The sequence below is a fragment of the Piliocolobus tephrosceles genome, chromosome 21 (assembly GCF_002776525.5).
Source record: "Piliocolobus tephrosceles isolate RC106 chromosome 21, ASM277652v3, whole genome shotgun sequence".
In the NCBI taxonomy this organism is placed as follows: Eukaryota; Metazoa; Chordata; class Mammalia; order Primates; family Cercopithecidae; genus Piliocolobus; species Piliocolobus tephrosceles.
Genome location: NC_045454.1, coordinates 45874424 through 45888007, shown reverse-complemented (window position 1 = coordinate 45888007; position 13584 = coordinate 45874424). Strand labels below are relative to the sequence as shown.

The window sequence follows — 13584 nt, the reverse complement described above, 5'->3', positions numbered from 1 at the left end:
AACAGTGCACAAGGGTTCTGATTTCTCCACATCTTTGCCCACGTTTGCTACTTTCTGTTTTGTTTGTTGATTTGTTTTTGCCTTATAGTAGCTGTCCTAATGGTTTTAAGGTAGTGAAAGTGAGCACTTTCAGCCGGGCGTGCTGGTTGACGCCTCTAATCCCTGCACTTTGGGAGGCAGCAGCGGGCGGATCACCTGAGGTCGGGAGTTCGAGACCAGCCTGACCAACATGGAAGAAACCCCAACTCTATGAAAAATACAAAATTAACCGGGTGTGGTGACACATGCTTGTAATCCCAGCTACTCGGGAGGCTGAGGCAGGAGAATCGTTTGAACCTGGTAGGCGGAGGTTGTGGTGAGCCGAGATCACGCCATTGCACTCCAGCCTGGGCAAGAAGAGCAAAATCCATCTCTAAATAAATAAATAAATAAATAAATAAATAAATAAATAAGACAGTGAGCACTTTCACCCATATTCAGATGAGGATTGGCAAACTTTTTCTGTAAAGAGCCAAGTAGTGGCGTAAACATGCTCACCCTCCAGGGTCCCATACAGTTTTGCAACTCTTCAGCTCCGCCCCTGTAGTGCAAAAGTAGCTGTAGATAATCTGTAAATGATGTGCGGCCATGGCTATTTTCCTATAAAGTGTAGTTCATGGGCACTGACAGATGAATTTCATATAATTTTCACAATCCCCAAAATATTATTTTGGCTAGTCATGGTGGCTTATGCTTGCAATTCCAGCCCTTTGGGAGGCCAAAGCAGGAGGATTGCTTGAGGCCAGGAGTTTGAGACCAGCCTGGGAAACAAAGGGAGACCCTCCCCCTCATCTCGAGAATATTAAAAAAATTAAAAATTAGTGGGTGTGGTGGCGCATGCCTGTAGTCCCAGCTACACTGTGAGGCTGAGGTGGGAGGATAGCGTGAACCTGGAAGTTCGAGGCTGCAGTGAGCTATGATTGTACCACTGCACTCCAACCTGGACAACATAGTGAGACTCTGTCCCTAAAAATATATTTTAAAAAATTTCTTTTGATTTTTGCCAACCATCTAAAAATGTAAAAACCATCCTTGACTTGAAGGTTATGATAAATTGCTGGGAAGAGAACCCCTGCCTTATACGACACTGGGACAGTCTCTCCTCCGATATTCTGGGACTGTATCCCCAAAGAGTACCACAGTGCCTGGCACATAATAGACACTCACTAAACGCAAGTGGAATGAATGAATGAATGAATGAAATGCCCTGCCCTCTGCTGTCACGCTGGGGTCTTTACACTAAGTCGGGGTCTCTCTCTGTGTTCTTAGGGCCCTCCTCAGGACCTGTCTGTTCATCTCTGGTGAGTAGAAACATTTCTTATTTTGTTTCAATGAGAGGTTTCTGGGTTGGGGTTCCAGGCTGGGTATGGGAGGAACCTCTGATCCAATTAGTTATGTATGCATTCTGTGTTCCCTGAGCACTGACTTCTGAATCTAGCTCTGGGCTGGGGGCTGCTGGGGATGGGAAGGACAAAGGAGGGCCCCTGACCTTGGGAGATGATGGTCTTGTTGGAAAGAAAATAGTTACGATGATGATGATGATAATGGTGATGATGATGATGATGGTGGTGATGGTAACGATGATGATGATGACGGTGATGATGACGATGATGATGGTGGTGATGATGATGATGATGGTGATGGTGGTGATGATGATGGTGATGGTGATGATGATGATGGTGATGGTGATGATGATGATGATAATGATGAGGGTGGTGATGGTAACGATGATGATGATGACGGTGATGATGACGATGATGATGATGGTGGTGATGATGATGGTGATGGTGATGGTGATGATGATGATGGTGATGATGATGACGATGATGATGATGATAATGATGATGGTGGTGATGGTAACAATGATGATGATGACAATGATGATGACGATGACGATGATGATGATGATAATGGTGATGGTGGTGATGGTCATGACAGTCCCAGTTGTTTTTGTAGGATTTTTTGTCTTGCTTGTTTGTTTGTTTTGCACCTACAGCATGTCAAGCATATGGGGTGGAGGTTTACATTGTGGCTTTTGGGGCCTGTGACCTGGATTCAAATTCTGACCCCAACCTTACCTAGCTGTGTGACCTTGGGCTGGTAACTTAACCTCTCTCTGTTTCAGCATTCCTCTCTGGAAAATAGCTTAATCACAGTATCTACTTCATAGTGTTGTTAGGAGGTGTAAATGAGTCTGTCAAGTGCTTAGTCCTGATCCTGACACATAATGAACACTTTATACAGCATTAGTTGTTGTTGTTACTACATTTAATCTGTTCTAAGATGCATTTTTTTTTCCTTCACATTGGAACATCTCTGTCATTGAAATGGCTCTTGTGATCCACAGTATCCATCTTCAGCTGAATTTTATAGGCAGGAAATGTTCTTTCGTGATGCACATAAAAGAATGGTGCATTGAACAATTGCTGGCACCTCAGCTCTTTAATGAGCTCCTTTAACTTTCACAAAAGCCCTTTGGAAAATAGATTTGATTCTTACTCCCTGTCCCCTACTTTCTTCTTTTCTTCTTCTTTTTTTTTTTTTTTCAAAGGAGGCTGAGAGAGGGGAAGTGACTTACTTAACGTCACATGGTGAGGATGTGATGGAGATGGGATTTGAACCCAAAGCCTCAGTGCCTCAGTTTACCATCTCTTGCTAGTAATAAAACACAGCATGATTATGCTCCCATCTTCTTGTCACCCAGGCTGGAATGCAGTGGTGTGATCTCGGCTCACTGCAACCTCCACCTCCCAGGTTCAAGCGATTCTCCTGCCTCAGCCTCCCGAGTAGCTGGGATTACAGGCACCTGCCACCACACCCAGCTAATGTTTTATATTTTTAGTAAAGACAGAGTTTCACCATGTTGGCCAGGCTGGTCTCGAACTTATGACCTCATGTGATCCACTCGCTTCGGCCTCCCAAAGTTCTGGGATTACAGGTGTGAGCCGCCATGATTGCCTGACGCTCCCACCTTCTAAGTGCCTACCACATAGTAGCAGGTGCACTATTGCCATTTATTAAAAACGTGCATCTATGGCATCTCGCTCTTTTCAGAAGAGGAAATTGAGGCCCAGAGAGGCAAAACCAGTTGTCGAGGTCTTAGAACGCACAAGGGGCAGGGTCAGAATTTGAACCATGGTCTCTTGCGTTAGCGCTCCTTCCGTCCTTCCACGCCAAGATGTGGTCAGTGGGGTGGGGACCAGGGTGAGACCAGGGAGGCTCTCTTGTGGATGCAAGATTTAAGGGGACGCTGAAAATCTCAGTGATTAAGGTCCATCATGTTTTAATGCAACATTAAAAAAATCAAAAACAAGGCAAAAAAATTCGAGATGAACAAATATCAAAATTGTAACTCAAGACAGGGCCCAATAGAGCCGGGACTAAGAGGAGGTGGGTGAGGTGAGTTGGGCAGTCAGATTCTGTCTTTATTAAAAAATTTGACGTTTGTTCATCATGGTTTCTTTGCATTCATTAAAAAAAAATGTTAAACACCAACTTGAACCAGATTTGCATTCATTTTTTAAAATTGAGGTGAAATACGGCTGGACGTGGTGGCTCATGCCTGTAATCCCAGCCCTTTCGGAGGCTGAGGCAGGTGGATCACTTGAGATCAGGAGTTCAAGACCAGCCTGGGCAACATGGTGAAACCCTGTCTCTACTAAAAATACAAAAATTAGCTGGGCATGGTGACGCACGCCTGTAGTCCCAGCTACTCGGGAGGCTGAGGCAGGGGAATCGCTTGAACCTGGGAGGTGGAGCTTGCAGTGAGCCGAGATTGCGCCATTGCACTCCAGCCTGGGCAACAGAGTGAGACTCTATCTCAAAAAAATAAAATAAATTAAATTCAATTTTAAAAAATGAGGTGAAATTCATACAACATAAAATTAACCTTGTAATGGTTACTGGCATTTCTATTTCTATTCATATTTACATTTATATTACATATTAACATTTACAGGATGTTAGATATTATACGCAATTACATATGATTTCTAATTAATACTTACTCTTTACATTGTGTATTTATGCTTATAACCTATTATATATTATGCCACATATCATAATATATATATTATGCTATGTATTATCACAAATTAATGCTTTTTATTTATATTGCACATTTATGTTTATATATCATATGTGTTATATAATACACTATACTATAGCTTTATATATTACATATTTACATTTACATTATGTTAGGTGACATAAAATTATATATTATGCAGAATTAATATGTATTATTTATATAATGTTACATTTATGTCATATTGTACATTATATATTTTAATATACATTTACATTAACATGACATATTTACACTTATATAAATTATATACTATGTATAATTATGTATTACACATAATTAATATTCCTTATTGTATGTTACATTTCTATCATGTTGCACATTATACACTATAATATACATTACATTAACATGAGATATTTATGCTTATATGAAATTATGTATTATGGGCTGGGCGTGGTGGCTCATGCCTGTAATCCCAGCACTTTGGGAGGCTGAGGCGGGTGGATCACTTGAGGTCAAGAGTTCAAGACCAACTTGACCTATATGGTGAAACCCCGCCTCTACTAAAAGTACAAAAAATCAGCTGGGTGTGGTGGTGTGCACCTGTAATCCCAGCTACTCAGGAGGCTGAGGCAGGAGAATCGCTTGAACCCAGGAGGCAGAGATTGCAGTGAGCCAAGACCGTGCCACTGCACTCCAGCCTGGGCAACAGAGCGAGGCTCTGTCTCAAAAAAAGATTATATACTATGTATAATTATGTATTACATATAATTAATATGCATTATTTATGTTGTCCATTTACATTTATAGTATATTATATGTTATACCATATATTTTACATTTACATAGACTATATATGGTGTATTCTGTGTAATATAAATATTACATGTATATTTATATTATATTCATATTATATATTATAGAGTTATAGATAACTATTTATAATTATTATATATAGCTATCTACAATATAGATAGTTATATATTATATGATTATATATTATATATAACTCTTATTTATATTGAATATTTACATTCACATTATAAATATATTCGTGTTACATTTACATTCAGTGGCTTTTTTTTGTTTTTCGTTTTGGAGACAGAGTTTCTCTCTGTTGCCTGGGCTGGAGTGCAGTGGTGTGATCTCAGCTCACTGCAACCTCCGCCTTCCAAGTTCAAGCGATTCTCCTGCCTCAGCCTCCTGAATAGCTGGGATTACAGGTGCCCGCCATCAAACCCAGCTAATTTTTGTTTAGTAGAGACGGGGTTTCACCATGTTGCCCAGGCTGGTCTCGAACTCCTGACCTTGTGATTCACCCACCTCGGCTTCCCAAAGTGCTGGGATTACAGGCGTGAGCCACCGCGCCCGGCTGGTGGCATTTAGTATATTTGCAATACTGCGCCGCCATCACTGCCATTTAGCTCCAAAACAGTCTCATCACCCCCAAGAGAAACCCCATCCCGGGCAGTTGCTCCTGCCTCCCGCAGCCCCCGGGAACCAAGAGTCTCCTTCCTGTCTCTGCGGATTGGCCTGTCCTGGACATTTCCTACAAGCGGAATCCCACATGGTGTGGCGGTTCGTTCCTGCCTTCCCTCACTGAGTGCGAGGTTTTGAAGGCTCATCTCTATTGTAGCCCATGTCAGTGCTGCTTCCCTTTTGATGGCTGATTTTTTATTCATTGTGATTTCTAAGAATATTGCATTAGAATACTGAGTGTTTTACTTATTGTCATTTACCTTGATGACTGGGTTTTTTGGCTCTCACTTACATTTTGCACCTGAGGCTCGTGACTCATTCTCCTTCCCCTACTTCTGTCCGGGTGACCACGGAGATGGGCACACAGTGAGCCTTCAGGAAATGCCCGGCGAAGCCATCGCCAAATCCCAGAGACCCAGCCAGGCCCAAACGACTGAGCCATTCCCCCGAGTCCCTGTGTCAGACCTTGGTGGTGACCTACAGAAGTGGAAGCCCGCTCCCCATGCCTGGGCTCCGGCCCCTGCCTCCACGGGGCCTACCTTGGTGCTGAACGGCTGTTAGATCCAGGCTGTCACCAACTTAAAAAAATCAGAGGGATTCAGGGGGAAAGGCAGCCTCCATATGGCAATGGGGGACCCAGGCATGGGGGCCGTGCCACCTCTGTCGTTGGTGTCTCTTTGCAGGTACGCAGGCCCCATGGAACGGGCAGGAGCAGAAAGCATCCTCGCCAACCGCTCGGACGGGACTTTCTTGGTGCGGCAGAGGGTGAAGGATGCAGCAGAATTTGCCATCAGCATTAAGTAACTCCTCTCTCCCTGACCCATACCCTTTTGGGGCCTGGGCCCTGCAGTCCTAGGAAAAAGGATATCCAGGTTTTACTTTATAGAAGTGGACAGTAATAACGTCCACCTTTTACTGAACCCCTGCTGGGTCCCGAGTTCGCCTTTCTTATTTCTTTTAATTGACAACCACAAGAAAGAGATATGATTCCTATAGAGGCTCAAAAAGCCTTTTAAAAATTAATTAATTAATTTGAGTCAGTCTCCCTCTGTCGCCCTGACCTTTCTTTTTTCTCTTTTTTTTTCTTTTTTCTTTTTTTTTTTTTTTGAGACAGAGTCCCTCTGTCTCCCAGGCTGCAGTGCAGTGGCGTGATCTCAGCTTCCTGCAACCTCCGCCTCCCGGGTTCAAGCGATTATCCTGCCTCAGATTCCCGAGTACCTGGGATTACAGGCGCCTGCCACCATGCCCAGCTAATTTTTGTAGTTTTAGTAGAGATGGGGTTTCTCCCTGTTGGCCAGCCTGGTCTCAAACTCCTGACCTCAAGTGATCCACCCGCCTTGGCCTCCCAATGTGCTGGGATTACAGGCATGAGCCATCGTGCCTGGCCTGAAGGCTTTTATTTTTAACCAATTTTCATATATATATATATGATATATATATCTTTTTCTTTTTTTATATTTTCCAGGAATTTCTAATTTTTAAAAATTTATTTTATTAATTTTTTTTTTTTTTTTTGTAAGAGTCTCTCTCTATTGCCCAGGCTGGAGTGCAGTGGTGAGATCTCAGCTCACTGCAACCTCTACCTCCCAGGTTCAAGCGATTCTTCTGCCTCAGCCTCTTGAGTAGCTAGGATTATAGGTACATGTCACCATGCCTGGCTAATTTTTTTGTATTTTTAGTAGAGACAGTGGGGTGGTGGGGGCAGGACAGTTTCACCATGTTGGCCAGGTTGGTCTCAAACTCCTGACCTCAGGTGATCCACTGGCTTCGGATTCCCAAAGTGCTGGGATTACAGGCGTGAGCCACCGTGCCTGGCCAATATTATTCCCATCTTTATGTCCATGTGTACCCAATGTTTAATTCCTGCTTATAAGTGAGAACATGGGCTATTTGGTTTTCTGTTTCTGTGTTAATTGGCTTAGGATAATAACACCCAGTGCATCCACGCTGCTGCAGTACACATGATCTTATTCTTTTTTGTGGCTGTATAGTATTCCATAGTGTATATGTACCACATTTTCTTATCCAGTCCACTGTTGATGGGCACCTGGGTTGACTCCAGGTCTTTGCTATCATGAGTGGTGCTGTGACGAATGTACGAGGGCGTGTGTCTTTTTGGTAACACAATTACTTTCTCCTTTGGGTAGATACCCAGTCCTGGGGTTGCTGAATCAAATGGTGGTTCTGTTTTTAGTTCTTTGAGAAACCTCCGAACTGCTTTCCACAGTGGCTGAACCAATTTACATTCCAACCCACAATGCAGAAGAATTCCCTTCTCTCACATGTTGCTGAGTTTGTAATTTCGTTTTTATTTTTGGCTCCTGTGAATTTCCCTTACTTTTTTTTTTAGAGCTCAGCATTTTTTTTTTTTTTCTCAACATTCCTAGAGTTTTTGTAATAGGAAGAGGTTTTTCTTGTTGTTGTCGTCTGTTTATTTGTTTGTTTTTCATCTAGTTTGCCAGATGAGCAGGAGTGGAGGTCTCCTCCAAGGCCCCTTTTAGTCTATGTCCGCCATATTGACAGAAATGGGTCTCTCCTCCCTCTTCCTTTATATCCTGTGGTCGTCTATATTGGTGGAAGGGGAGGTCTCTTCCTATCTATTCTAGAACACTGCTTTCTTTACAAGGTCCTACTGACTTCTCAACAAACCTGTGAGTCAGGGAAGATGATTCCTCTTCTACGAGAGGAAGACATGAAGGCTTAGAGTAGCAAAGGGCCCAGGCAATGGGTTCTGTTGGGACAGCTTCAGGGTTTGGGTTCCGGTCCCTGGACTCAGGGTCTGGTGACTATCTGGTTCCAGATATAACGTCGAGGTCAAGCACATTAAAATCATGACAGCAGAGGGACTGTACCGGATCACAGAGAAAAAGGCTTTCCGGGGGCTGACGGTAAGGGCCAATGTCCGCTCAACCCCAGCTTTCCAGAACCTAGGAGGACCCTCCCTGCATGTGCGCCTTGGGACCCCCTTTTCCTACATTCAGGGTGACCCCCCTCCAGTGGCACTACAGTGCAAGTGACCTTAAACTTATGTTCTTAATGATGAACAATGGGAGTAATAATGAATAACAGCAGTTGGTATTGACAGAGCATTTAAGTATAAGATATATTAATTTTTAAATTTTATTTATACATATATAGGTATATTATGTATATATGTATATATACATATATATGTGTGTGTATTTAAATTTTACTTACGTATGTATACATACATATGTAGTACATATGTGTATATGTGTGTCTGTCTATTTATATAGATAGATAGAGAGATTGAGAGAGAGAGAGTCTTGCTCTGTTGCCCAGGCTGGAGTGCAGTGGTGCAATCATAGTACACTGCAGCCTCAAATTCCTGGGCTAAATAATTGTCTCGCCTCAGCCTCCTGAGTAGCTGGGACTATAGGCATGCACCATCATGCCTGGCTAATTAAAAAAAAATTTTTTTTGTAGAGATGGGGACTTGCTTTGTTGCTCAGGCTGGCCTTGAACTTCTGGGCTCAAATAATCCTTCTGTCTTGGCCTCCCAAAGTGTTGGGATTACAGGTGTGAGTTACTGCATTCAGCCCTCAAATATGTTATAGATAGGAACCTAATTAATCCCCTCAACCTTCTTTCTGAGTTCCCATTTCACAGATGGGTAAAACTGAGGTTTACTCCTCATCTAGCTTCACTGAATGGCAGACCTATAGCTTGTCTTTGCCTAATCTGCTGCATAATTGTCTCGGCAATAATTCAAATGCCTTTTGAATGCTCTTGCTTCTGTTTGGTGCCTTGTAATTTTCAGCCATATTTTAGACATTTTAGGCCTAGTGGTCTAAGGCATAGGGTTTTTACCCATGGTCTGTGAGCCCTTGAGAAGCTGAGTCCTCTGAGAGAAAGTCCAGAATTGTGCATGCATGTATATTTTTTGTCTTAGATTTCACTCGATTCTCAAATGGATCCTTGACTCCCCCAAAGGTTAATTTATTCAACAAATCTCTTTTTTTCTCCATACTTTTTATTCTGAAACACATTCCCCCAATTTTTAACTTCTGAAAAATTTCAGACAAGTTGTTGGAATAGGGTAATGAGTATCTACGAACCTTTCATATAGGTTTACTTTAAAAAAAATACAAGAGACAGGGTCTTGCGCTGTGGCCCAGGCTAGAGTGCAGTGTTGTGATCATAGCTCACTGTAGCTTCAAACCCCTGGGCTCAGGCGATCCTCCTTCTTCAGCCTCCTGAATAGCTGGGACTACAGGCATGCACTGTCATGCCTGGCTAATTTTTAAATATTTTGTAGAGATGGGATCTTGTTATGTTGCCCAGGCTGGTCTTGAACTCTTGGCTTCAAGTGATCCTCCCACGTTGGCTTCCCAAGGTGCTGAGATTACAGGCATGAGCCACTGCATCTGGCCCAATGATGATTGTTAATTGTAAATTAAGGCACGTGGTACCCATAGAAGGTTTTGAATTTGGCGAGCTAATTATCTGGCAAATTTATCACAAAGTGGATTAGTCCATTATTACAAGAACTTGTTTTAGGCAATGTGGTGCCTTCCCCATAAATGGTCCTGGCTGCTCAGGAAGGTGATGAACTCCCCATCATGGGGCGCATTCAAGGGGTCACTTGCCAAAGAGGCCAGAGGCAGGGCCTGCTTCATATGAGGAGTTGCATATGGCTCTTCCTAGCTCTGCCCCCTTATGGGCTGGCCTGCTGGGATAGCATCTGCCATGTTGTCCGCCTTCTAGGAGCTGGTGGAGTTTTACCAGCAGAACTCCCTAAAGGATTGCTTCAAGTCTCTGGACACCACCTTGCAGTTCCCCTTCAAGGAGCCTGAGAAGAGGACCATCAGCAAGCCAGCAGGTAGGAGGTCTCAGACTGGGGGCTTACAGCCCCCGCCCCTTCCCATTGTGGAGGGAAAGTTTGGGGATGACACTGACACCCCTGCCAATGGGTTTGCAGAGGTCGTATCTGTGCAGTAGCAGGAACCCCTTTCCACTCCGGTCTATCCCTTCATATATATATACACATACATATACACACACACATACATATACACACACACACACACACATACATATACATATATATATATATATATTTTTTTTTTTTTTGAAACAGAGTCTCACGTCTCACTCTGTCGCCTGGGCTGGAGTGCAGTGGTGCAATCTTAGTTCACTGCAACCTTTGCCTCCCACCTCCCGGGTTCAAGGGATTCTCATGCCTCAGCCTCAAAATAAAAAAACAAAAATAAAAATTCAAAAACAGTTTTATTTTCCAGCAGGGCGCGGTGGCTCACGCCTGTAACTCCAGCACTTTGGGAGGCCAAGGCGGGTGGATCACTTGAGGTCAGGAGTTCAAGACCAGCCTGGCCAACATGGTGAAACCCCGTCTCTACTAAAAACATAAAAATCAGCTGGGCATGGTGGCACAGGACTGTAATCTCAGTTATTCAGGAGGCTGAGGCAGGAGAATCACTGGAACCCGGGAGGCAGAGGTTGCAGTGAGCTGAGATCGTGCCATCGCACTCCAGTCTGGGCAACAGAGCGAGACTCTATCTCAAAAAAAAAAAAAAGGCTTATTTTCTAAATTTGAATGGGAGGATGATGCTGGGAGTACAGTTGTATCCCCTTACAGCAGAGGGCATCTAACACTCTGCAACTAAGAGCACTGATAACTCCTTTATCCTGGAGTTGCCATCTCAAGAGCTTGTGCCCCCCGACAGTGAGTGCATATCTGCCCCAGACCCTTTTCTCAGTTCTGTTCTCTCTCCACAGTGGGAAGCACAAAGTATTTTGGCACAGCCAAAGCCCGCTATGACTTCTGCGCCCGGGACCGATCAGAGCTGTCGCTCAAGGAGGGTGACATCATCAAGATCCTTAACAAGAAGGGACAGCAAGGCTGGTGGCGAGGGGAGATCTATGGCCGGGTGAGGCAGGCAGGGCTGGGTGACAGGGGGAAGGCATGGGGGTTGACTTGGTGGTGGAGGGGACTGGACTTGGGGACTGGAGAAGGTGAGGTGTGGCTCCCGTGGAGGTCCCTCCTGGTTGGAGGGAAGGAAGGGACACAGGGATGTCATTTATGCATTTATGCAACCTACCTGCATGTATTGAGCACCTGCTGTGTACAGACATGGTGCTGGGTGCTAAGGAGATAGAAACAAGCACAGTACAAGAACTGCCCTCATGAAACTTATAATCGAATGTGGAGGACAGACTTACAACCAAGCAGTCATGACGCTGAGTGGTCAAGATTAACAAGGGTGCTGGTCATGGTGGCTTATGCCTGTAATCCCAGTGCTTTGTGAGGCTGAGGTGGGAGGATCTCTTGAGGCCACAAATTCGAGACCAGCCTGGCTAAAACAGTGAGATCCCACCTCTCCATAAATAAAAGTAAAAACATTAGTTGGGTGTGGTAGTGTGTGCTTGTAGTCCCAGGTACTCAGGAGGCTGAGGTGGGAGGATTGCTTGAGTCCAGGAGTTGGAGGCTGCAGTGAGCTATGATTGTGCCACTGCACTCCAGCCTGGGCAACAGAACAAGACCCTGTCTTTAAAAAAAAAAAAAGAAGAAAGAGGCCGGGCTCAGTGGCTCACGCCTGTAATCCCAGCACTTTGGGAGGCCGAGGTAGGTGGATCATGAGGTCAGGAGATCAAGACCATCCTGGTTAACATGGTGAAACCCCGTCTCTAATGACAATACAAAAAACATTAACTGGGCGTGGTAGTGGGTGCCTGTAATCCCAGCTACTTGGGAGGCTAAGGCAGGAGAAAGGCGTGAACCCAGGAGGCGGAGCTTGCAGTGAACCAAGATCACACCACTGCACTCCAGTCTGGGTGACAGAGCAAGACTGTATCTTAAAAAAAAAGGAAAGAATGAAAGAAAGAGATTGTGGTGGAAAATCGCAGGGCAGCATGGGAGCACTGAGGGAGCCCCTGACCCAGCCTAGGAGCAGATCAGGATGACTTCTGAAAGGCCAAACTGATTAATAAGGGATAAATAAAGTCACCCAAGTGAAAACGTAGATGTGTTGGGGCAAAGTGTTCCAGACAGAAGGACCAGCGTGTGCAAAGGCCCTGGGGTGAGAGGGTGGTTGGCATGTTTGGAAAACGTCGAGGCAGGAGGCAGGGATCTGTGTCTGTCTTGCTCACTGCAACATCACACCAGTGCTTGGGACAGTGAGTGCCTGGCACATAGTAGGTGCCTAATCGGTACTGAATATACAAAGAGGTAGAGCTGGGACTAAACCACTGTGCTCACTTGCCTGCTTGAATTCCGACTCTAAGGAGTGGAATAGACCTCGGGGCTCTTCAAGCCCACTTGTTTCTACCAAGTTCTTATTTTTGTTCCATGAAGGCAGAGCACTTTCTTTATTTCATCCACTGATGACTTCTCAGTCTCTAGAATTCTGCCTTGATTATGATGATTTCTTAGAAATATTTGTGTGATGATGACAAGGACAGTGGTTAAAGCTTACATTCTACTGGGGAAAACATACAAGAAAAAATGATCTGGATAATTGCATAGATGAGGAGTTTTGTTAAAACATTGGAGGGTCAGTTTAATGAGCAGTGGAGGACAATTAGGGTTTGAGAGAGGCTTATGGAGCATTGAGGAAGGATTGGGATGTAAAGGATTCATCTGTCCATCCATCTATCCATCCATCCATCCATCCATCCACAAATCATCCATTCATCTGTGCATCCATCCATCTCAACCTACGCATCTATCCATTCATCCACCCACCCTTCCATTCACCTTTCTGTCTCTATTCATCCATCCACCTACCCACTCATTAAAACATTAATCTATCCATTAATCCACCATCCATCCAACATCTGTTCATCCATTTCTGTCTGTGCATCCATCCATCTATCTATGCATGCAGCCATCTGTTAATCTATCTCTATATTTATCCATCCATCTACCTACCCACCAGGCCATTAATTCATCCATCCATCCAACCACCATCCACCAAAGCATGTATCCATCCACCCATTCATCTATCCATCCATCCATCCATCCATCCATCCATCCATCCATCCATCCATCCATCCAT

General features: G+C 44.2%; 1 protein-coding gene across 1 annotated transcript in view; it reads left to right on the top strand.

Moving 5' to 3' along the window:
• The window catches only part of VAV1 (vav guanine nucleotide exchange factor 1), a 75825-nt gene that overhangs the window by 60440 nt on the left and 1801 nt on the right, over positions 1–13584 (top strand). Inside the window, exons 22-26 of the mRNA XM_023186708.3 lie at positions 1309–1340; positions 6232–6348; positions 8349–8436; positions 10277–10391; positions 11306–11457. Of these exons, the coding sequence (XP_023042476.1) occupies positions 1309–1340; positions 6232–6348; positions 8349–8436; positions 10277–10391; positions 11306–11457 (504 nt within the window). The remainder of the gene's footprint in view (positions 1–1308; positions 1341–6231; positions 6349–8348; positions 8437–10276; positions 10392–11305; positions 11458–13584) is intronic.